Source organism: Citrus clementina, unplaced genomic scaffold, assembly GCF_000493195.1.
Source record: "Citrus clementina cultivar Clemenules unplaced genomic scaffold, Citrus_clementina_v1.0 scaffold_5, whole genome shotgun sequence".
NCBI lineage: Eukaryota > Viridiplantae > Streptophyta > Magnoliopsida > Sapindales > Rutaceae > Citrus > Citrus x clementina.
In genome coordinates, this window is record NW_006262201.1 from 24,159,844 (window position 1) to 24,184,638 (window position 24,795).

The following is a 24,795-nucleotide window of genomic DNA, read 5'->3' on the forward strand; positions in this document are numbered from 1 at the left end:
TCATTATTTTTAAACTATTTTAATACTCCCCAAATATATTTTATGTTAAATTAATTCGTAATTTGTTAATTTTTATCTTGTAAATATTTTTCAGGAATAAAGATAGAATTGGAATTGAAAGCGGAAATAAAGAAGAACTACTGGAACAAAATTGAAGAGATGTAATAATAAATAATAAATAAAATAAAATAAAAAAAATAAAAAAGAACAAAAGAACAAAAACATGTTGGTGATGGTCAGGAGGCCATTACGCCTCCTGACCATCACACATTTCAACACACTTATATATTTTAAAATAACAAATAAGTAATAAAATTAAAAAAAAGTTAAAGGCAATTGTTGCCTATAAAAAGGTGACGCGACGGAGAAGCTGGGGCCGGATTTTTTAAAAAGCCGAGAGAGCTAATTTGAGAGCTGAAGCCGAGACTGAAGATTTTCTTTCTTTCTTTGTTTCTTTTCTTTTCTTATTTCCGTTTGTATCAATTTTCTTTGTAATATATTTCAAAAAGTTTATCAAATAAAAAGAGTGTTGTGTTTTCTTTCAATATGAGTAGCTAATTTTATTAAGCTGAGGTAAATGGTGAAACTCAATGTTTTAAACTATTAATTATTATTTTCTCAAATGAGTTTTTAAGTTTATTTAATTCTTTTCTAATTATTTTTATGTCATGTTAATTTATAAATCTCACTGGATTTTATGGTATTTTAACATAATGTCGACACATTAATATAATGTGGTACATTAGGTACTTTATTCTATATTTATCTACACACATAGAATTAAATGATATAATAATTAATTGGTAAAAGTGAGGCAAAATATAAATGAGAGAGTATTAAAATTATAGTTTGAATACAGAGAGTGGATCCTAAACCTTAGCTTATTTTTAAATCAATTTCAAATAATTTCTTTGCCCCGTAATTAATTTTCTTAGTTTTACTAGATTTAAAACTCCTTGTGGTTCGACCCCGTTCTCACCGGGTTATATTATAACTAGACACTCTTATACTTGAGAGTAATACACTTTTGAGTCGTGTCATGTGTAGTTAATAAGAAGATATTTTTCTTTTTTTTTTCTTTTGTTTCCAATTTCCTTATATTATACTTTACAAATTTATTAGATGAAAATGAGTGTCTTGCTTGCCAATATAAGTGGTTAATTTTCTAAACTAAGGTATAGGATGAAGCTCAATGATTTAAATTATGGATTGAATTACTTTCTCAAGTGAGTTTTAAGTTAATTGTTTTTAATTACATGTTTATAAGTTATATTTTTTATCAGTTATTTTTATTCCATATGAATTTGTAGATCTAGATCTTTTTGAATCAATGTCAGTGTTTATTTCAGGACTCTAATAATTTATTTTAATTTATTTCCTGTTAAGATTAAGTTTTCTTATTGCAATTAAGTTTGCTCAAAAACATAATGAGAACCACCTATTAATAATAGCTCATCACAATCCTAATTCTAATTTAATTAGAACCTTAAATCATAATTACAATAAGAAAACCTAATCCTAACTGGAAACAAATTAAAATAAATTGCTAAAGTCCTAATAATTTAGACCTAATGTTGACACACCCGTACAATAGTGAGAGCACTTCAATACAACAGTAATACATTAAATACTTAACATCCATATTTATTTATAGGGTGGCCAAAGAGGAAATAAGTTACATAATTTTCAAACTAATGTAACTATCGCGGGAAATCTTCATGCCAAGAATCTATTTCGCTGGTCCCAAGTTCTTCATTGTAAAAGACTTGCTAAGCTCTCTCTTCAGATTATTAATCTTACTAGCATCTTGGCCAAGAATCAACATGTCATCCACATAAAGCAAAAGAATAATAAAATCATTATCACCAAACTTCTTTACAAAAACAAAATGGTCGTGCATAGTCTTGCTAAAACCATGATTCTCCATGAAAGAATCAAACGTCTTGTACCATTGTCTTGGTGACTGTTTTAGTCCATACAAACTTTTCTTTAACTTGCATGCAAGTTTTTCTTTGCCTTTGACACTAAATCCTTTAGGTTGCTCCATGTATATTTTCTCTTTTAAGTCACCGTGAAAGAAAGCTATCTTTACATCAAGCTGTTCAATCTCTAAATTTAAGCTAGTTGCTAATCCCAGAACTACTCGGATAGAAGACATCTTTACTACAAGAGAAAATATTTCTTCAAAATTAACACATTTCTTTTGACCGAAATCCTTCACAACCAATCTAGCTTTATACCCCTGCTGTGAGTTGTTTTCAGTCTTTAACCTATAAACCCACTTGTTCTTTAGTACCCTTTTTCCCTTAGGCAGCTTCACTAGGTCATAAATGTGGTTATCTATTAAGGATTTCATCTTCTCTTGCATGGCTTTAACCCCACTCATTTTTATGCTTATGAGACATGAATTCTTCAATACATTCTGGCTCCCTTTTATCTGTAGGCATCACATACTCATGTAGAGGATATCTGGTGGAAGGTCACCGTTCTCTAATAGATCTTCTTAATTCTAGCTCAATTGGTGGTGTAGGTGGTTCTGGAGGTGCTTGCTCAACTGGTTCTACTGGACCATCATTATAATCCTCTCCAGCTCCCCCATGATCATCATGAACTACAGGTGGAGAAACTGAAGTTAGAATAATAGGAATCTATACAGATGACTGACACTCGTCACTCTTCTCTTCATCACTAACTATCTGATCTTCAAGGAACACAACATTTCTATTTTTGATTAATTTCCCTGCCACTGGATCCCATAATCTGTACCCAAATTCTTCATGCCTATAATCTAAGAAAATACATTCTTTGGCTTTATCATCAAGCTTCGATCTCTCATCTTTAGGGATGTGAACATATGCTTTGCAACTAAACACTCTCAAGTGTTTATAAGAAACATCTTTCCCAGTCCAAACTCTCTCATGTATATCTCCATCTAATGGAGCTGAAGGAGAAAAGTTAATCAAGTCAACTGCAGTACGCATAGCCTCCACCTAGAAAGATTTAGGAAGCTTAGCATTAGAAAGCATACACTTAACCATATCTTCAATTGTTCTGTTCATCCTTTCTACAACACCATTCTGCTGCGGGGTTTTTGGTACAGTCTTCTCAAGTCTTATTCCATGAGATCTACAATACTGCTCAAATGGTCCTCTGTACTTACCACCATTATCTGCCCTGACGCATTTTAATTTTCTTCCTATCCCCCTCTCAACATAAGCATGGAAGAACTTAAATATATCAAGTACCTCATCTTTAGATTTCAAAGCAAAAGCCCACACTATTTTAGAACAATCATTAGTAAAAGTCACAAATTAAAATGCACCTCTTATTGATCTACTTTGCATTATGCAAACATCAATGTAAATCAAGTATTTGTGATTTTCTAGATGAAGAAAAACTTTTAAAAGCTACTCTGTGTGTCTTTCCAGGTAAGTAATGAATACAAGTCTTGAAGGACATACCTGCAAAGCTGGGTAGAAATTCTTTTTTGGCAAGAGTTTCCAATCATTTTTCACCAATGTGACCAAACCTTTTATGCCATGTCTCAATATCAAAATCTTTTATAGCCATATTCACATCTTGTTTCTTGATCTTGGCTTCTAATATATAAATGGTGTTTACTTTCCTCCCCTTAGCTAACACTAGGGAGCCTTTGGTGAGCTTCCATTTTCCTTCACCAACTTGGTTAGTATAACCATCATCATCAAGCTTGCTGTAGAGATCAAATTAAGATGAATATCTGATATATGTCTAACATTTTTAAGCAATAACTTACAGCCAATGTTGGTTTCCAAGCAAATATCACTTATGCCCACGATCTTGGATGCCTCCTCGTTTCCAATCCGAACATGGCCATAATCACCGTTAACATAGAATGTGAAGTAATCACAATGTGCAATAACATGAAACGAAGCACTCAAATTAATCACTCAATCACTGATATGACAAGTGAGATTTACTGAAATCTCGTCATAAACAATACCCAAATCACCATCAATTATGGCTGCAATGTTCTCTTTGTCATTTTTTTGAGAATCACCATTTTCTTTTGCCTGTTCTCTTTTCTACAATCTACATTCTTTTAATGTGACCCATTTCTAACAATGAAAGCACTTGAGGTTTCTTCTCTGGGATTTAGATCTTCCTCTGGGGTTATCATTGTTCTGCTGGCGGGAATTTCTACTTTGGCTCCTCCTATGCTTTTCTTGCTTTTCTGAAACAAGTGCATCTGACTCAGAGGGAACTGCTTCAACACTCTTGCTTCTAGATTCTTCATTCCGCAGCCCATCTATAACCATATCTAAGGTTAATTTCCCGTTTGGCGCTAAATTATTCACTGACACCATTAATGTCTTTCAATTGTCAGGTAAAGAACTAAGCAACAACAATGTTTGTAACTCATCATCGAGAATAATTTTCATAGTAGTCAACTGATTAACCAAAACTTGAAACTCGCTAGTGTGCTCAATTATACTACGCCTTTCATTGTATTTCAAGTTAACAAGCCTTTTTATCAAATTGGCTTTATTATGTTCTATCGGCTTCTTATAAATTATCTCTAACTTTCTCCAAAGAACATCAGCCCTGGATTCCTTCACTACATGGTGGTACATACTTTGATCAATCCATGATAAAATAGTACCCACGACCTTCTGGTTTAAGTGAGCATATTTCTTATGATGTTAATTGGCGGGTCTACCTTATTCGCCTTCAATGAGTTCATGTAAGTCTCTCATGTATAACAAATCCTCCATTCTAGACTTTCAAATACCATAATTCCATGACATTAATTTCATCATGCATGCCGATGACTCCCCTATCTTAACCACATAAGTAATAAAAACACAAAACCTGAAGCATTGATACCACTCCGTTGGGAAATAGACTACCAAAAGCAACTGCAAATTAAGTGAAAACAAAACTCTTTCCCTTTTTGTGTGATTAAAATAAGATGTGCACCACAAATAAATAGGCAGAATCATAAACCAATAAATCCAAAACAAAAACCAACCACAAGAGACACAAATTTTTACGTGGAAAACCCAAAGCAGGAAAAACCACGTGATCATAGTTTGATATAATCTCCCACTAAATTAATGGGATTACAATACAAATTCTTCTTTAGATAATACTAGCGGCTCCCAACATCAAGAATTTCACTATTCTTGGCTTACATAATAGCCTAATAACTATCTCTTCAACAAGTGGGCATCTCAAATAATAGCCAAAAAGAGGATAAAATAAAAATTAAGACCAATAGAATTATAGAGGGCGATGCCAGGAACTTACCCTCAAAATTTGGAAGAAAACAAAGTTAATTTTGTATTCCGATTGCCTAATTAAAGATTGAAATCACTATTCCCAAATTTAAAAAAAAAAACTTCCACTGTCTTTTCCCCTCTCCCGCTGAACACCTTTTTCTCTCAATACACAGTTAGGGATGCCCCTTGCTTTATATGTAAATTACATGGCAATTTTCATTTACCCCTTCAAGTTTTCTTTAATTATTTAATCGCTCAAACTTATTAAACTTTGAGCTTTTGGGCCCTAAATGAGTAGGACCCAACGCTATAAAGCCCGAGAAGTGATTATTCGAGCTTACATTTCACCAAACTTATAAAGACATGGTCTTAAAATCTTACTAGTTCAAAGACAGAGTAAAGAAACTTTTAGTTGAGAGGAAAACAAACAAATGAAATAAAAGAAGAGAAAAGAGAGGGAGAGAGAGAACACGTGCACAAGGTGAGAAAATATAAGAAGGAGAAAGATTTGAGTGGGGTCCACATAGAGGGAGAAAATATTGAAAATTCTTGAATTTTCATTTTAGTAAATCTCCTCCATTGATTTAACTCAAATATAATAGAGATTAGTGAGTGTAAAATTAAAGATATTTTTAAGAGGATGTTGATCTTTACACACACACACACACACACACACACACACACACACACATGTATATGTATATGTATGTGTGTGTGTGTATATATATACACACACATATACATGCATACCATTTAGTACGATAATGATATTATACTATTAAATCACTTAGATTAATAGCTTTTTCAGACTTAAAGTCCAAAATCCTAGACAATATCAATACTATATATATTACCTTAAACTTTTGATAAACATTGCTTAAAATATTTAGGCGTCTTTAAAACTTCTAATGAATTAATTGTGCTTTGAATAGTCAACTTATATTATATATTTGTTGCAAAGTTATTATTAGGGGTGGGCAAATTGGGTTTTGATTCGGGTTGTTCGGGTTTTGCTTTTGGTTACTAGGCTAAACCCTAAATTCAGCTGAAACAATGAAAAGAATAAGCAAACCCGATGACGATCAATAATGGATTGAATTTAGAATCCTTGCTAATTAAACCAAAGTTGTAGGTAACTTGAAATCATAAACTAAATTTGAAGTTGTTACCCAATCAACAAACATAAATTTATCAAGGCATGCAAAGCATTAATCAAATTTTGCGCCTTAAAGGGAATATTTCCCAGTGCAAGAAGGATAAACAAGGTGGATTTTTCCCTGTACAAAAAGGATAAACCAAGCAGTTTTATCTTTATGATATAGTAAATTGCACTGTAAGCACAATAGTTTAGAACAACAAAAGAAATTAACGAAGAAATAAGAGATAAAAGTAGAAAGCATTATTTAGAACAATCAAATTGTCCTCTTCTTTTATTATTATAGTCGTAATTGTACCATTAAAGACTTTGTATGTCTCTTTTATATAGAGAAACCATTGACAATCCTTTTCTTAGTTCATGATGTTTTTGGGTTGAACCAAAATCAAACCAAAACAAATTGGCATTGTCTGTAGGGATTGAACAAAAGTTTAGTTTCCTAATTGCATTAACAAAGAGCATTTTCCACTTTGAAAAAACCCAACTTTTCTCCTCAAAGAATCATTTTTCTCTAAAAGAGAACACACTTTTCTCCATAAATATAATCTTTCTATAAAAGATGTGATTTTTCTTAAAGAAAAATCACTTTTCTTCACAAACACTTTGATTTTTCATCACAAAAATGTGAACCTTTTCCATATAAGTGCCACTTCTATTATCAAAGACTTTACCTTTCTCCATAAAGAACCATCTTGCTATCCTGAAAAGGAACCTTCTTTCACTCTTAAACACCATAAACGAGGTGAAGCAAGATATCAACAAAAAGAGACAATTGAAAGAACTCTCATAGAGATCGTTACAAAGCGAGAAGACATTTTAAAGGGGTCCTTAGAGTAAGAAGAACTCCTAGAGTGATCATCCCAAAATAAGAAGAACTACCAAAGGAAGTATTAGAGTAAAGAGAACTTATTACCAAGAAGGATTGTGCCAGATCAAGAAGAACTCCCTAAGTTATCATCACAGAATGAGGACTCAGAAAAGAGCCCTAGAGTGAGAAGAGCTCCTACAAAGAGCTCTAAAGTGAGAAGAAATCCCTAGTAGGGTGATCACTCCTGAGCAAGAGGAACTCCTTCAAAGAGGAATCATCCCCGAATAAGAAGTGAACGTCTCAAGCTCTTTAAAATTTCAACATAACAAAAAGGTTGCCATTTCTGAAAATGAGCTCTAGGCTCCCAAAGTGTCCAAGATTGTGTGGAATTCACCTCTAATGATGGTTTGCCCAAACCTCTCAAGTCTCCAAGATGCTAAGAAGGTCCCTTTGTTGATAAGTTGCCTCAAGTTATTTAACTCTCCAACATGCTGAGGAGGTCATCTAAATATTCCCAGTTATCTCTTTCTAACTCCACTTTTTATTTTTAAAATCCATACATTTTACGCATATTGTTCACTCCTAATGTTAAAAAAAAGATCTCAATAATCTCTTATATGACTGGCCCTCTTTTAAATACACCTCACGAAATTATCTTATTTGACATCATTTATATTTATTTGAGGTTTTTACTGATATAAACATTATTTTATCTTACTTGACTGTTTATGTTTATAGCATGATAAGGACCTACAAGGGGGACTTATGTGTTTATCTTATTTTGTAGGGTTGCCTTAATTCTTTCAAACCATTGTTAAATGATCTCATTCGACCCTTGATATGTTAGATACATTTGATTATGTATGCATCGTATGATTCTTAAAGGATTTCATAGACCCCATTGAGTTAGTCGAAATCTTCTAGGTTATAAGAAGTCAAAATCTTCTAGGTTATAAGAATTCTAATCTATTTACCTTGGATTGATTGAATGTGACTTTGTTTATGATTAGGCATGTTGAGACCTTTTAAGGCAGGGCCTTTAGTCTTTTTAAGGTTTGAGCTAGTATGTAGACGATAAATGCCATTTGTACATGCCTAATAAAGAACTTGAGTTCTATTATGTTTTATGATTGTGTGAATTTTATTTTTACTTACATTTGATTGCTTTCTGTTATGTTTTCAACATATTGGATGGAATATATTTTTATGAACAACTAATAAAGGGAAGATCCCACACAATTATATGAGAGACCAATTATACTTCAAGGCAAGGAAAGATATCACGTAATTATCTCAGAGGGTCCCCAGACCAATTTTGTTCTAGTTCACAAGGGGCCTCACAGAAGCTACAAAAAGAATCTCCAAAACTCTTATAATTCTATTCAATAACCCCATATTATTTAGGGGTGGACCGATAACTACACCCCTAATAAAGGCTTGCTTGAAGACAAAGTCTTAGCCAAATGAAAAACTCAATCAAGCACGTTTGGTAAGGAAGATCATTTATGTAGATGGTCATTCCTGAATTCCTCGTAAGTATAACCTTTAGATACTACATAGATATGCAACGAATATCATCGGGGCTGCTGTCAATGGCTATAAAATCAACCTCAATCACAAGGCTCCCAGTCATCAAGAACCTGTAGAGGAGCTGGAGACAGTAAGCTTGGGACCAGAGAATCCGGGAAAAATGATTAAAATCAGGTCGAGACTTAAGGAAGAGCAGAAGCAGGAGTTGGTGCAATGCTTACAGGCTCATGCAGATGTGTTCGCTTGGACACATGAGGACATGCCAGGGATTGATCCTGAGGTAGCATGTCATAAGCTAGCAATAAAGATAGGTGCTCGGGCAGTAAGGCAGAAAAGGAGGTGCTTCAACCAAGAGAGGTATGAGGCTATAAATGGCGAGGTGGAGAAGCTCTTGAGAGCAGGGTTCATTCGGGAAGTCAATTATCCTGAGTGGACATCGAATGTGGTGTTGGTAAAGAAAACAAATGGCAAGTGGACGATGTGTGTAGATTTCACAGATCTTAATAAGGCGTGCCCGAAAGACAGCTTACCTTTACCAAAGATCGACCAGCTAGTAGATTCAACAGCTGGACACGGCCTGTTTAGCTTCATGGACGCATTTTCGGGATACAACCAAATCCCCATGTACGAGCAGGATGAGGAAAGCACGGCTTTTATTACTAACCAGGGTTTGTTCTGTTACAGGGTAATGTCATTTGGTCTAAAAAATACTAGGGCCACGTACCAGAGGCTGGTGAATAAAGTCTTTACGCCGTTGATTGGCAGAACCATGGAGGTGTACTTGGATGACATGATAACCAAGTCCAAAATCTCGAAGGAATATGTCGGACACCTCGAGGAGACATTCGAGCTTTTGCGAAAGTATAAGATGAAGCTCAACCCGAAGAAGTGTGCTTTTGGGGTCGAGTCAGGGAAATTCCTTGGATTCATGGTGAGTCATAGGGGGATCGAAGCAAATCCCGAGAAGATCCAGGCGATCGTGCAGATGAAGTCTCCTCGTGGCCTGAAGGAGATGCAGAGCCTTACGGGAAGGTTGGCGGCATTGAGCCGATTCATATCCAAGGCTACTGATAAATGTCAGCCATTCTTTCAAGTGATAAAGAGGGGAAAGAAAACAGAATGGACCCCAGAATGCGAAGAAGCTTTTCAGAACTTGAAGCAGTACTTGCAGGAAGCACCTCTGCTGTCCACACCGAGGGATGGGGACAAGTTATTTTTGTATTTGGCGGTATCAGATAGGGCCACAAGTTCTGTTCTGGTGAAAGAGGTAGAAGGAGTTCAGTATCCGATATACTACACCAGTAAAGCCCTGCTCGACGTTGAGACTAGATACCCACCGTTGGAGAAATGGGCACTTGCCCTTCTGGTTGCTGCTCGGAAGCTGAGGCCATACTTTCAAGCATTCCCAGTCTCAGTAATAACAAACCAGCCATTGTGTCAAACTCTGTACAAGCCAGATGCTTCTGGTCGACTCGTCAAGTGGGCTATAGAGCTGAGCGAGTTCGACGTTGATTACAAACCCCGAGCAGCGATAAAGGCACAAGCAATGGCTGATTTCGTAGTAGAATTCACAGAGCCCGAAGTATGTTTGGACCAGCGGGATATGGCTACAGGCAGCGGCGAAGCTCGAGTATGGCAAATGTCTATAGATGGGTCATCGGGCGAGCAGGGATCAGGAGCAGGGATTGTCTTGGAAGGCCCAGAGGGGGAGGAGATCTCTTATGCTGTAAAGTTAGTGTTCACAGCCACAAATAATCAGGCCAAATACGAAGCCTTGATAGCAGGTTTGGAATTGGCTAAGGCAGTGAAAGTAGATAGAGTAAAGATCAGAACTGATTCCCAGCTGGTGGCGAATCATGTCAGTGAAAGATTTCAACCAAGAGAGGAGAAGATGGAGCAGTACTTGAAAATAGTTAGGCAGATGATGGGGAAATTTGAAGCGGTTGAAGTGATACAAATCCCCAGGGAGCAAAATAGTCGAGCAGATATTTTGGCCAGGATGGCAGTCGTAGCAGACCCGAAAATGCCCAAGTCGATCCCTTTGGAAGTAAAAACCAACCCTAGCATCGAGCGAAATTTGGAGGTGATGCAGATAGAACAAAAAGGCTCGTGGATGGATCCAATAGTTTCATACCTTAAAGACGGGGCATTACCACCAGATAAGCTACGAGCTCGGAAGATCAGAGCCCAGGCCTCGAGGTACACAATGATTGATGGGGTACTATATCGGCGAGGGTATACGCTGCCGTTCCTTCGATGTTTGGATGAGGACGGCGCGGATTATGTACTGAGAGAGGTGCATGAAGGAATTTGCAGAAATCATTCTAGTGGGAGGTCTCTGGCCCACAAGGTTCTAAGGCAGGGATATTTCTGGCCGACAATGCACCAGAATGCACAGGAGAAGACCAGAAGCTGTGTAAGCTGCTAGAGTTTTGCGAGTTTCTCCAACCAACCACCAGAGAAGCTCACCTCTATGGCCTCCCCCTGGCCATTTACTCAGTGGGGAATTGATCTGATCGGCCCGTTGCCAAAGGGACGAGGAACAGCAATGCATGCAATAGTTGCGATAGATTACTTCACGAAGTGGATAGAGGTAGAAGCCCTTAGCAGGATCACAGAGAAGAAGACAACAGACTTCGTGTGGAGAAACTTGGTCTGTTGATACGGGATCCCTTATGCCTTGGTAACGGATAATAGTAGGCAGTTCGATAATCACAGCTTCAGGGATTTCTGCCGGAACCTTGGGATAGAGTTGAAGTATTGCTCGCCTGCTCACTCTCAATCCAATGGGCAAGTAGAAGCAGCCAACAAGACGATTAAGAGGCTTTTGAAAACCAGGCTTGGAGCAAAAAAAGGTGCATGGGTTGATGAGCTGTTAGGTGTTTTATGGGCATACAGAACAACCCAAAAAACTGCAACTGGGGAGACACCGTTCACCTTGGCTTTCGGACATGAAGCGGTCATACCAGCCGAGATAGGAACGACCACGCACTAGACATATCATTTTAACGAGCAGGATAATGACGAGCAGATGTGTTTGAATTTAGATTTGCTAACGGAAAAGAGGGAGCAAGCAGCCGAGCGATCAGCCATTTACCCGCAGAGGGTTGCTCGGTATTATAACCAGAAGGTGAACGTACGGCAATTCAAGGTCGGAGATTGGGTGCTAAGGAGAGTGAATCAGAACACGAAAGACTTGGCCCAGGGAGTACTCGGACCAAATTGGGAGGGGCCATACAGGGTCAAGCAGCTAATTGGACCCGGAGCTTACAAGCTTGTTCGAACGGATGGCCACGAGGTGAAACGCCCATGGAACGCAGCACACCTCAGGAAATATTTCCAGTAAGAATGGTTCATATTTTCAAGTTCTTCATGTTCGTGTTTGTTGTTATTTATTTTATTTCAAAGCAATTTCATGTAAGATTGAATCCTGCAATTAATGGAACGTCGAGGAATTTCATGCACTTGAAACTGTGATAAATTTTCTAAGGGATGGAAAGGCTCATCAAGTCTCAAAGCCTGTTTATGGCGAGACTAGAAGCCAAGCATGCCAGGATCTGCTCGACCGCGCGAAGGCGAGCAGAATCCAAAGCATTGAAGAATTTTCTCAGGCATGCAAAGGCTCATCAAGTCTTAAAACCTGTTTATGGCGAGACCAGAAGCCAAGCATGCCAGGATCTGCTCGACCGCGCGAAGGCGAGCAGAATCCAAAGCATTGAAGAATTTTCTCAGGCATGCAAAGGCTCATCAAGTCTTAAAACCTGTTTATGGCGAGACCAGAAGCCAAGCATGCCAGGATCTGCTCGACCGCGCGAAGGCGAGCAGAATCCCAAGCATTGAAGAATTTTCTCAGGCATGCAAAGGCTCATCAAGTCTCAAAGCCTATTTATGGCGAGACCAGAAGCCATGCATGCCAGGATCTGTTCGACCGCGTGAAGGCGAGCAGAATCCTAAGCATTGAAGAATTTTCTAAGGCATGCAAAGGGTCATCAAGTCTCAAAGCCTGTTTATGGCGAGACCAGAAGCCATGCATGCCAGGATCTGCTCGACTGCGCGAAGGCGAACAGAATCCTAAGCATTGGCGAATTTTCAAAGGCATGTGGCAAAACCATATGCCAAACCAGAGCCTGCTCGACCAGACGAAGACGAACAGACTCTCAAACGGAAAAATAACTCGTAATTACGACACAAGAAAGTAATAAAAAACATTTTTATTAATTTGTTAATAATTAACAAAGCCGATAATTTTCATACACATTGTTCATTACAACACAAGAGACATGTTTAAGAAGACGGCGGGTCAGTAAGCCGAGCAGCCCCAGTTGGTTAGTTCGCCTCAGGTGCTGGGGGAGTATCACCAGTTGCGTCCGGGGGGGTGCTCGCCTCACCCACATCAACATGAATAGCACGAGGAGGAGAGCTTTCCTCCTCAACAACGATTGGCTCCACCCCTTCGGCATCTTCCTTTGCCGCCTCCTCGTCCATATGTTGGGCAACACCAGCTGCAAGGTCATCCATCTTTAGATCAGGATGCTGCTTCTCGAGGACGGCCATGATGCAACGATAGGAATGCCGAAGTCCCTGGTCGTATTGGTTGTCAGCTTCCTTATCCAAGTTCTCGACCTGCACTCGGTGGGAATCGCGAAGAGATTCGAGCTGAGCCTCGTACATAGCCCTCTGCCTTTGAAGATCCTCCTTGACCTTGGTCAGCTCTTCTTTGAGGGCAATGGCTTTTGCTTGAGCAAGAGATTCTTGCTCTATCAGCTTCAGATTCTCGACATTCAGCTCCCCTACTTTCTTCTCGGCAGCGTCAGCTCTGGTCATCGCCGACTGAATGTCCTCCTTCATCTTCCTGTCATAACGACCAACCTTGGCCTTATAGTAGGTGGTTATGCAGCTGAGATGGAAAGCACTATACTGCATGGCTCCCACCAGCTTGCCCAGAGTGCAGCCATCAAAGTCCTCCAGGTCCCTTTTGCTCACGAGTTTAGAAAGCTCATTTAGATAGGGGACCAAGTGTTCTGCTCGATTGTCAGACAAATGAGATCTAGGCCCGACAGGGGGAGAAGAGTAAGCAGGATCAGTGGCTGTTCCACTGGTTTCCCCAACTTTGGAAAGAGAAGAAGGTAAAGTCTTCAAGGGAGAGACCTGCTGCACGATGTTGGCCCGCTTTGCAGTAGGGGCGTCTTTGTTCTGGTCCCTCTTCGCAGTTTGAGGTCGAGAACGTTTCCGGTTCAGAGCCCCGATCACTGCATCCTCCATCTTATGGCCGGGGAGCACCAACCGAGATTCGATAAGGTTGTAAGTGGTTAGCAGCTCTCGGTGCGAGCAGGATTTGGCCAGTACAGCCTCGACCCGTTTGAGCTGGTCAGGTTTGAGTGGGAAGTGAACACCCCAAGAACCTGCAAACAAGCAGACATTTGGTTAGAGACAAAACAACAAAGTAAGAACAATTATGAGGACAAGACATCTAAAACGAGCAAGCAACCTGGGACCACGAAACGGGGTGGGACGCGACAATCTTTCCCATCAATTTGTGCAACTTGACCCCAAGGACCCCCAGCGAAAAAGAATTTTTTCTTCCAAGTCCTACCACCACCAGTTGGAAGATCAGTTATGGGTTTTCTGGTCTTGGTACTAGATTGGAAGTAGTACTAGCCGACATCTTTGGGACTGCTCTTTAACTGGTACAGGTGCTTTACCTCATCAACTGTGGGCTCACTTTGGCAACATCTGTCCCACAATATGAACAGACCAGAGAGTACTCTCCACCCGTTGGGGTTCAGCTGACCAGGAGCTAGATTTAGCCCGTTAAGTATCCGGGTAAAATAAGGTTGTGAGGGACACCTCAGCCCATACTTAAAGCTCTCCAGAAAAAGGGTAACGTATCCCTTAGGAGGCCGGCTAGGAGAATCCTTTTTTCCTGGGATCTTAAGAGGTATTTCACCAGGAATACTATACCTAAGTTGGAGGTCGTTGAGCTCATCAAACGTGGTCGTGCACGCAATATAATTAATAACGTAATCCCGAGTTAAGGCTCTACCTCCTACCGTACTCCGCCCTTCTGGTCGCGGTGTTCCCGGCGGGGATTCCTCACCAGAGTCATCCCCTTGATCCTCACTCAGGGTATTTTCCGAGCCAGAAGATCCCTCCTCACCACTATTTCCGCTCGAGGAGGTTGTTTGGGGGGACATCCTCCTAGCGCTAATCCTAACACCAGACATAATGGGTTCTAAGGGGATCCCGGGGTCAAAAGCAGGATCGGTGAGCAGACTGGGTAGAACGTCTAACTCATCGTCATCAACCTCAATGACTTTCTCTTTACCTTTCGACATTCCCTAAACTATAACCAGAGCACCGCCACCAACTACTACCCAAACAAAGCACAAAGAAAAGAAATTATCTACAACTATCCAAGACCGAGAAAATAGAAGAAATACCTGAAGTAGAGGCTCGGTCAGAGAGAGACAGGGATGAAAGCTTTAGTGCCGAGGTTCATTCGCCGGAGAGACAAGAAGGGAGAAGATGACGAGTTCTCATTTGAGGATTTTGGGTTTTTTTACTGAGGAGCAAACTCTTGGGCTGCCAGCATTTAATGAAACATATCCCGAGAATCTTGCAACCTTAGGTTTGAAATTCAAATGGAGGGATAGATTTCTACCACATCACCTCATTCGTAATTAAATGCGACACGACTCTTGGCAGCCTTTTCCAACCCTGCGCGAGCAAAGATTGTCGAGTTTCTACTGTCGGCTCACTGCGTTACCCAACACCAGAAACTGGGGGACCGGTGTTTGTGGTATATGTTTCGACGAAGACCAGTAGTGATGAGCAGACATCTGGTAGCAAGGTTCCTCGAACAGATATATCTTGTAAGAGTCTGGCAGCCGGGGAGGAGGAGCAGGAATATCCAACTCGTCCAAGAATACTTCATCTATGAGGCCAATCTCCTGTTGGAAGCATAAAGTTATTCCTGCTGCATTCCTACTAAAGGTTAAGTCGAGGAGACCCGGTCAACGACAGTTGGCAAGACGTGCTCTCCAGTCCGAGAATCAAGGCACGAAGGCCACGCAACCACCCACGCCTACGAAAATGGAACATCTACTCTCGAGAGATGGGATGATAACGAGCGCGAATGGAGGGAAGGCCTAAGCTCAAAAGTGGCCTATAAAAAGGTAGCCAACGAAGGTAAAATGGTTAGAATTTTTGCTATTAGAATTAAGATAAAAGAAAGCTCTAAAGAACGGGTACCAGAGAAAAGCCATAAGATTAGTGGCTAGAGTTCCCGAGAATGCAAAAGAACCTTCATATCTGACTTGAGCGTCGGAGGGTTTACGCCGGGGAAACAACCGGCGTACTCTGACCTGCTTCTGTGTATGCAGGAACTTTCGGAGAAGAGGCCTTACGAGGAGAGAACCTAGTCGTGGTAGAGTTGATCGAGCAGAGGTCCTGGTCTTGGTAGAGAAGGCAACTAGAATCTCGCATCAATAGAGAACTAAATTCTTTAGTTTCTATTATTTCTAAAATAAGGGCCCATGTATAATGGGAATAACCTCACACAGTGGTAAGGGGATCCTGTTATCTGTATAATAAAGGCTCACACGTGTTAGGAATAGCCCCATATGGCATTGAAGAGACCCTGTTATCTCCACATTTAGGGCTATGCATGATGCAAGCAACATTATATAGTGTTAAAGAGACCCTGTTATCTCTATTAAAAAGGCCCACATAGTGATGAAGGGACCCGGTAATCTCTATAACCAAGATCTGCACATGATAGGCACGATCTCACATGAGAGCAAGAAAGATCTAACGGACTCTATAATAAATATCCACGCATGTTGGAGACAACCCTATATAATATATATATATATATATGTCATAAATTCATGATATATTCGTGATTTATAACTTAAACAAATAAATAGATGATAGATATAAATCATGTTTGTCTTATGTGGATTTATATGGTTTTGAAACGGTGCAATTTAAATCAGTTGTAATCTTTTTATTAAATGTTTATATTATGTTTTAAAAAAATGACCATAACAACGATATCGTTTATACTAAACAATACCGATTTGATGAAATCTAAAAGATATCAACACAGTAAAATTTACTAAGTGTTGAACAAATCAACAAATCCATCTCCCTCACATGAATCCTTCTCCTTAACACTACATAAAACCCTAACCTTGAGCCACACATCTGCTGCCGACGAAGCCAAGCAAGCTCATAGTATATCAAAATCACCCGTTCACGCACTCAAACACTTACTTTCCCATTTCACTAAAAGCTAAAACCCTCATTGTTACTAGCATTCAAACCTTCCTTTAACTAAAACAATCCTTATTGAACAAATCCTAACCCATCACCTGAGCTCGACTTCGATTACTTCACTAGTAATAGAGGGTACTAATCAAACTCCAAGAGCCGCTGGTCATTCCTCAACCATTACTGTTGCCCAGAAATGGCCAGAGGACACAGTATAAAGTGCGAAAGGTTTAGGTAATTGCTACCTTTGATTAATGCCAATTTTGCTGGATTTGCGGCACCCTAATTCCTAGGTTTTGTTCTTCACAACACCCTTTTCAAAACTCGACGAGAAACCATCACTAAAAGCATCCAAATCACTACCAATCAGCCATTAAAGTCTCATAGCTGTTGAAGCTTGATCCAGGGTCATGGTGGCACGTCAAAGCACAATGCCATCACTATTGAATTCAATGGGGCATCAAGCTTTTATCTCGACCTTTCCAGTCACTGTTGCATGAATTTCCGTCACCGTTGGTCTGCAAGACTTCAAGAGTAATTTCAACCTTCATCATTTTCAACATTTTTTAGTACTTCATTTGATGGATATATTTCAATATATTATCATTATTATTTTTTTTCAACTAGACATAAGTATTCATCCCTATTTAGAATTTGGCAACCTTGTTTCAATAATTTGCCACTTAATTAATCAAGATTGCATTGCCTATAGTTTAGGCTCTGTTTTGCAACTGAGTTACGTTACACCCTTGGGTGGTTAGAGTTTTGCATGCTGCTATTTTAGGTTGCACTAAACCCAAAATTAGTGATATGCTAGTCTTTGTTTTGACCATCATTGTTGTTTTGACGTTTATATTTATGCGTAAATCTAATTCATAATTTGTTGATTAATTTATTATTTTGGTTTTTAGGTTTTTTTATTTGTGCAGGAGGCATTATGTGCTACCACATCCTACCATTTTATTTTGTTTCTTTGAGGTGGGTGTTAATAATTTGAATTATTTAATTATTTGTACAATAATGGAAAGAACTCTACATGAATGTAGTAGCTATCTACAAACCTTCATTACTTAATAGATGCAAATCTCTATACCTTGAGAATTATTTGGCTGTCAAGTGGGGAAATGATTTATATGCTTGATTAATTTGCTATATGTAAAAAGAATTTAAAATATTTTGGTTTAGTTTAATTTATTTTATATGATGGTTCAATCACATTTCTCTTGAAAAACAGCATATATAACAATGTTGCACATCATATTTAACTAGGGGTGGGCAAATCAGATTTCGTTTTGGGTTATTCGAGTTTCAATTTTCATTACCTAGAACCCACAACAAAATGGAGTTGTTGAGAGAAAGAATAGGTTGATTCGAGAAATGGCTAGGACCATGTTGAATGAAAATTTTTTGCCTAAGTATTTTTGGGCCAAGGCCGTCAACACTGCTTGTTTGTTTTAAATCGTGTGTTGATTAAACCTCATCTCAACAAAACTTTGTATGAGCTTTGGAAAGATAGAAAACCTAACATTAGTTATTTCAAAGTTTTTGGATGCAAATATTTTATTTTGAATACAAAAGATAACCTTGTAAATTTTGATTCAAAATATAATGTTGGCATCTTTTTTGGGTATTCAGACTCAAGCAAAGCTTATAGAGTTTATAACAAAAGAACTTTAGTTGTGGAAGAATTAATGCATGTTACATTTGATGAATCTAACCCCTCCTCTGTGGAGAAAGTTGTTGTTAATATTGATGAGTCATCAAAAGATAACTAAAAGGATACAACACTAGGAAATCAAGAGGAGCAACATGAAGAAACAAATGAAGAGCAAAATGAAGGTACTTCTTAGACACTCCCCAAGGAGTGGAGGTATGTTTCTTCTCATCCTAAAGACTTAATTTTAGGAGATCTCTCACGAGGCGTAACAACTGGAACATCATTTAGGAATACTTGTGAGCATGCTGCATTCATATCTTAAGTTAAACTAAAATCCTTTGCAGATGCGAAAAATGATGAATCTTGGATTATGGCAATGCAAGAAGAGTTAAATCAATTTGAGAGAAATAATGTGTGGGAATTAGTTTTTAAACTAGAACATCAATCCATTATAGGCACTAAATGGGTATTTAGAAACAAAATGGACAAATCCGGTGTGGTTGTAAGAAATAAAGTTAGATTAATAGCTTAAGATTACAACTAAGAAGAAGGAATTGATTTTAATGAAACATTTGTACTTGTAGCTAGATTAGAATCCATTAGAATGCTCATAGCATTTGAATGTCATGAAGATTTCATTTTATATCAAATGGATATTAAAAGTACATTTTTAAATGGTTATATCATGGAAGAAGTTTTTGTAAAACAACCCCCTTGGTTTTGAAAATGAAAAGTTTCTAGATCATGTTTATAAGTTAACAAAAGCTTTGTATGGTTTAAAACAAGTACATAGAGCATGGTATAATAGGCTTAAAAATTTCTTGTTGGGTAATTATTTTTCAATGGGAAAAGTGGATACTATTCTTTTCATTAAGCATAAGAATCAAGATATTCTCATTATTCAAATTTATGTTCATGGTAATATATTTGGATCAACTAATGAGTTTTTGTGCAAGGAATTTTCATCTTGTATGAGTAAGGAATTTGAGATGAGCATGATAGGAGAATAGAAGTACTTCATTAGACTTCAAATAAAACAAATCGAAGAAGAAATCTTCATCAATTAAGCCAAATATCTAAGAGATTTACTCAAGAAATTCAGACTTAAAGATGGAAAGATAAAATGTACTCCAATGAGTTCAACCATCAAGCTTGACAAGGATGAAAAAAGTAAGGAAGTTGATGTCAAAACATATCAAGGTATGAGCAAATCCTTACTTTACTTGACTGTCAATAGGCATGATATTATGTTTAGTGTATGCTTGTGAGCAAGATTTCAATCATGCCCTAAAGAATCTCATTTGCTTGTCGTAAAAATGATTTTTGGTTATTTGAGTAGAACTATAGTTCTTGGCCTTTGGTATCCTAGAGGAATGCATATAGAGTTAACTGGTTATTCGGATGTCAATTTTGTTGGTTATAAGGTTGATAGGAAAAGCACTAGTGGACCATGTCACCTCTTAGGTCACTCTCTAGTCTCTTGGTTTAGCAAGAAACAAAATTCGCTTGCACTATCAACTACCGAGGCGGAGTATATTGTAGCCGGAAGTTGTTGTGCTCAAGTTTTATGGATGAAACAAACACTTAGAGACTATGACATTTACCTTGATAAAATACCTATCATGTGTGACAATACCAATGCTATAAATCTTTAAGAAAATCCTATACAACACTCAAGAACCAAGCTGATAGAGATTAGACATCATTTCTTGAGAGATCATGTTCAAAAGGGGATATTTTATTAAATTTTGTTTCAACCGAAAAATAACTTGCTGATATTTTCACAAAACCCCTTAATGAAGAACAATTTACCAAAATTAGGCATGAGCTTGTAATGATTAATATTGCACAGCAGCATAGCTTCATATGATATCAAGTCTATTTCATTGTCTTGATGTCATTGCTTATTGGTTGTATAAATTATGTGTATTCATAAATCATGCATTTAATTGGCCCTTAAGATATTCCAGATCAATGAAATGATCTTGGAATAAATTAATTGTTAGCAAAAAATTAAAACAAATGTACGAAATCATGGTTAAAATAAACGGCTAACTGTTTGGTAATAAATGGTTTACTGTTTAAATCTAAAAACTAGGATATAATATCTATAAATTATCGGCAAACCGTTTACTACAAAAAGGTGCACCGTTAATGAAAATCGGATCACCGTTTTCCATTAATAGCTCTTTGGAATTTATCGACTCGCCAATTACAGAAAACGGCTCGCCATTTTCGTGCGATATAAATTGTTCCCAAGTTTTCTTCTTCACTTCAACTTAGCCTCTCACTGTTTCTCCATAACAGTGATACCCAAGCTCTCTCTCTCTCTCCCCTCCCAATACTTTATTTTTCTTGCACTTTCCTGCCAAATTACTTCGATAGAAATATTTCTAAACATCTTTAGACTACTTTTACCAATTCAAAACAATAAATCAAGCCCCAAATAAAAAATTCCCAAATCAAAGCCCTAAGGGCAGGCGATCAGTTTTTTTTTCGATATTGACCAAATTTTTGTCATCATTTGGTCCAATGGAGCCTTCTAATCACATCCTCTATTCTCCATTATCTTTTTAATCGGTTCCATTTCCTTTATTTTTATGTTTTTCAAAACTTCCCAATTTCCTTTAGTGTGTCCATGGCTGAATCATCAAACGTCCCCGAAAGAGAAAAGGTGTTCCTGGTAGGAATCCAATACCACCACGAGAAACCTCTGAATTCGAAATGATTCATTTTCTCACAACTCCGATGGCCAAACGCTTCGAAGACCACTTCATAGGACGAAAGGTAATTGATTCTTATTATGTGGATTTAGAGGATTTTAGGGAGTTTGTTGTATGGGGCAGAAGTGTTAGAAATATGTTATTACCTTAAGGGCCAGCTTTAAATCTTGATGAAAAGGTGTATCCTAATCTAGTTTGTATATTTTATTCCAAAATGAAAATTTCCGCAACTAGATTAGATAGGATAGTTACTCATGTCGGGGGTGTTCCCATAGAATTCGATGTTGAGGACTTAAACAATATCTTAGGAATTCTGAATGCTGGTCATAAGATTTATACATCTAGGAAAGCCCTCTCGTTTGCCGACTTTGCTCATAATGGTAATGTTCAAAACATTTATAGGCGTTGGGATCTTACTAATGATATTTGTGCTCTTCCTTTCTGGTCACAGTTATTGCCGCTCCAAGTTCGATTCCTCCACACTATGTTACAACATATTGTCACTCCTAGGAAGGGGCATTCGAATGAAGTAATAAGGTTGGATGTAGGATTATTGGATAGTCTTATTGAGGGGCACCTTATTAATCTTGGGTATGTTATTTTGAGGCACATGCTGAGTACTGCTGTGGTTAACTATCATTTGCTCCCATATGGCAGTATCATTTCTAAGATACTATGCCACTTTTAAGTACCTCTTAGAGATACAATTTATGAGGAGACTAAAAAGATTGGTTCAGAAGTTATGACGAGCATTGGTTTTTCTCGGAAGAATGGAGAATAGATCAAGACCTCTAATTCTAAGAACCGAGACACCCTTGTTGCTTTGGAAGATGATCGTATGCTTAATGATGTTTACCCTCCCGATCAACTACCTGATTTTAGGCTAGGAGCTCATCCTCTACCTCTTCGTCGTGCTTTTGTATCCCAACATCTAGCCGATTCAGATTTTGAGGAGCGTGGGATCGATACTGATCAGCCTTTAGCTCCAGAGCATCCACCAGCTTCAGATGATCTCATGTAGGAGTTGGTTGATAATGTTCACAATATTTCCGAGCAGCAACAGCTCTTCGCCAAAATGGATACCCTCTCTATGCAATAACAGCAACTCCAATCCCAAATTTATGATCTTGTTTCAATTGCATCTATTATCTTTTCTTTTTGATAATGAATGAGGGATAAATATGGTATGTTTTTGGATAAATTTATTTTGATTAAAAATTGATCTTGGTTAGAAATTGATTGGCCATATATTTAGGGGGAGCATACATTTAGGGGGAGTAAAATGTTGCATAAAAAAGGGGGGAGAATGTTAACATGTATATTGATTTTGATGATAACGAACTTTATATGTTTTTGACTAAAAATGTTGGAGTTTTCATTAATAAGCAATTTCTTAAAAGCCGTATAATATTTCTAGATATGTTCATGAGATATGAATAATCGTTAACTTTAATCGAAAAATCATTCCCTGAAAAATTTTGTTAAAATTGTGATTTTCGAAGTAAACGGCGAACCGTTAATACCAAAACGGTAAAACGATAATTTCCAGAGAGGCATTAATTGTTGATCCTGAACCATTTAGCAAAAACTGATAAGGCTAGTTTATTTTGGAGGATTCTGGAATTAAACGACGAACCGTTTATATCAAACGGCTAACCGATAATTTTTAGAATAGAATTTTTGTGCTAACCTTGAACTGTTTAATAAAAACAGATAAGCTCTTTTGTTTTGCAGGTTACTGTAAATAATCGGCGAACCGTTAACTACAAACGGTTAACCAATAATTTCTAAAATAATTCATACTAACCTTGAACCGTTTAGCAAAGACGGATAGCCAGAATTTATTTTGCAGGTCTCTGGAAATTAACGGCGAATTGATAGTTTCAAACTGTTATCCAATTATTTAGAATTTAGCTCAATGGTCACTTGGACCAGTCAAAACGATTAAATGATAACAATTAATGGCGATATGATTTCTGGCAGCACTACAAGAATTATATTCTTTCGCGACCATATTTTCTGTGACGATATAATTTTTGTCACAGAATGTCACTTTTTACGACCATAGGCAATCTCGTCGCTAAATGTCTTGTTTTTCTGTAACCAAAATCAAGTTCATCACAAAAACTCACTTTTTGCAACCAAACACAATTTTTGTCGCAAAAGCATTTGCCAATTATATTTACTTTTAATTTATTTGCGACCAAAAAAATTGTCGTCACAAATTCTATACTTTCAGCGACCACTTCAAGATTTCGTCGCAAAAAAGAAAGTGATAAAAATAATGTACGACTTCCTTTTTGTGACAAAACTAAATTTTCGTCTCAAAATATCTACTTTTTGCGACCCCTTTCAAGTTGTCGCAAAAAGTCGAAAGATTTTGGCGGGTAATCTACCGCCAACCAAATAATAAAAAAGATATTTATAATACGTTTTGCGACAAATAATTATTTGGTCGCTAAAAATGAAATATTTTGGCGGAAATTGAACCGCCTTATACAATTAAACTCAATTTGAACAAGTTTTTGCGACCAAATTTAAACGTGGTCGCAAAAGACAAGCATGTTATATATATTTGTATTATTCTTCTCTCTTTCATTTTTATCTCTAAGTTCTCTCACTCTTATAATTCTCATTCCCTTGTTCTCACTCTATCTTCCTAACTTATTTTCCTTACAAACGTTTTTTCTTGGTTACATAATTTTATTTAATTATCATGTGTAGAAGTTAACTAACCTTTGTGCTTTTTTTTTGTAGAAATTAAATATTGAAGATCATATACAAAGAGGTGAAGAAAATCAAGATGCAAGGAGGTGAAGAAAATCAAGAAATTTATGAATAAATATAGTTGTTCCAAATATTACAATGTTATTTGAAGATCATTATGTAATTGTTCCAAGTGTTACAATTATGTAATTGTTCTAAATAATGTAATTTCATTTGCAAAAATTTTTGTGTATTTTTTTTATCAATAATAACTTTTAATTTAATTTTTCTACTTTCATGAAGTTGGTTATAATTGTCTTAATTATTAAAGAAAAATTAAATAAATTATAATTTTATAAAATTATAATTAAAACATAATATTATATTTAAATTTTTTGCAACCAGCCTTACCTTGAAAATAATTAATCTACGACCAAAATTGCTCATCGTAGAAAACATGATTTTGCGACAGCTAAATTTTGTCTCAGAAACATGAAAACCGCGACCAATAGTTATTGGTCGTAGAAAACTTATCAGCGACCAATTAAGTAGCCGCAAAATATAACAATTGACAAAAGATGAATTAATCTATGACGATGTATTTTGGTCACAGAAAGCCATTATCAGTGACGAATTTAACGATTGGTCGCGGAAAAGATTCCTCGACAGACATAATGTGG

At 37.4% G+C, this 24,795-nt stretch overlaps 1 protein-coding gene across 1 annotated transcript; it reads right to left on the bottom strand.

Annotated features, from left to right (window-relative positions):
* Positions 1–13,081: 13,081 nt before the first annotated feature.
* LOC112098057 lies at positions 13,082–15,090 on the bottom strand. The gene is made up of 2 exons (XM_024183663.1): positions 14,478–15,090; positions 13,082–14,157 (listed from the first exon to the last, which is right to left on the bottom strand). Exons 1-2 carry the CDS (start codon positions 15,088–15,090, stop codon positions 13,082–13,084), a joined length of 1,689 nt encoding a protein of 562 aa, XP_024039431.1.
* Positions 15,091–24,795: the final 9,705 nt, after the last annotated feature.

Bases quoted from the DNA above. Each gene is read 5' to 3' on its own strand.
- LOC112098057 (XM_024183663.1), bottom strand. From the start codon at position 15,090: ATGTCGAAAGGTAAAGAGAAAGTCATTGAGGTTGATGACGATGAGTTA. The intron at 14,158-14,477 runs GTGAGCCCACAG...GCTTGTTTGCAG, and splicing joins GTGGGACAGATGTTGCCAAA to GTTCTTGGGGTGTTCACTTC.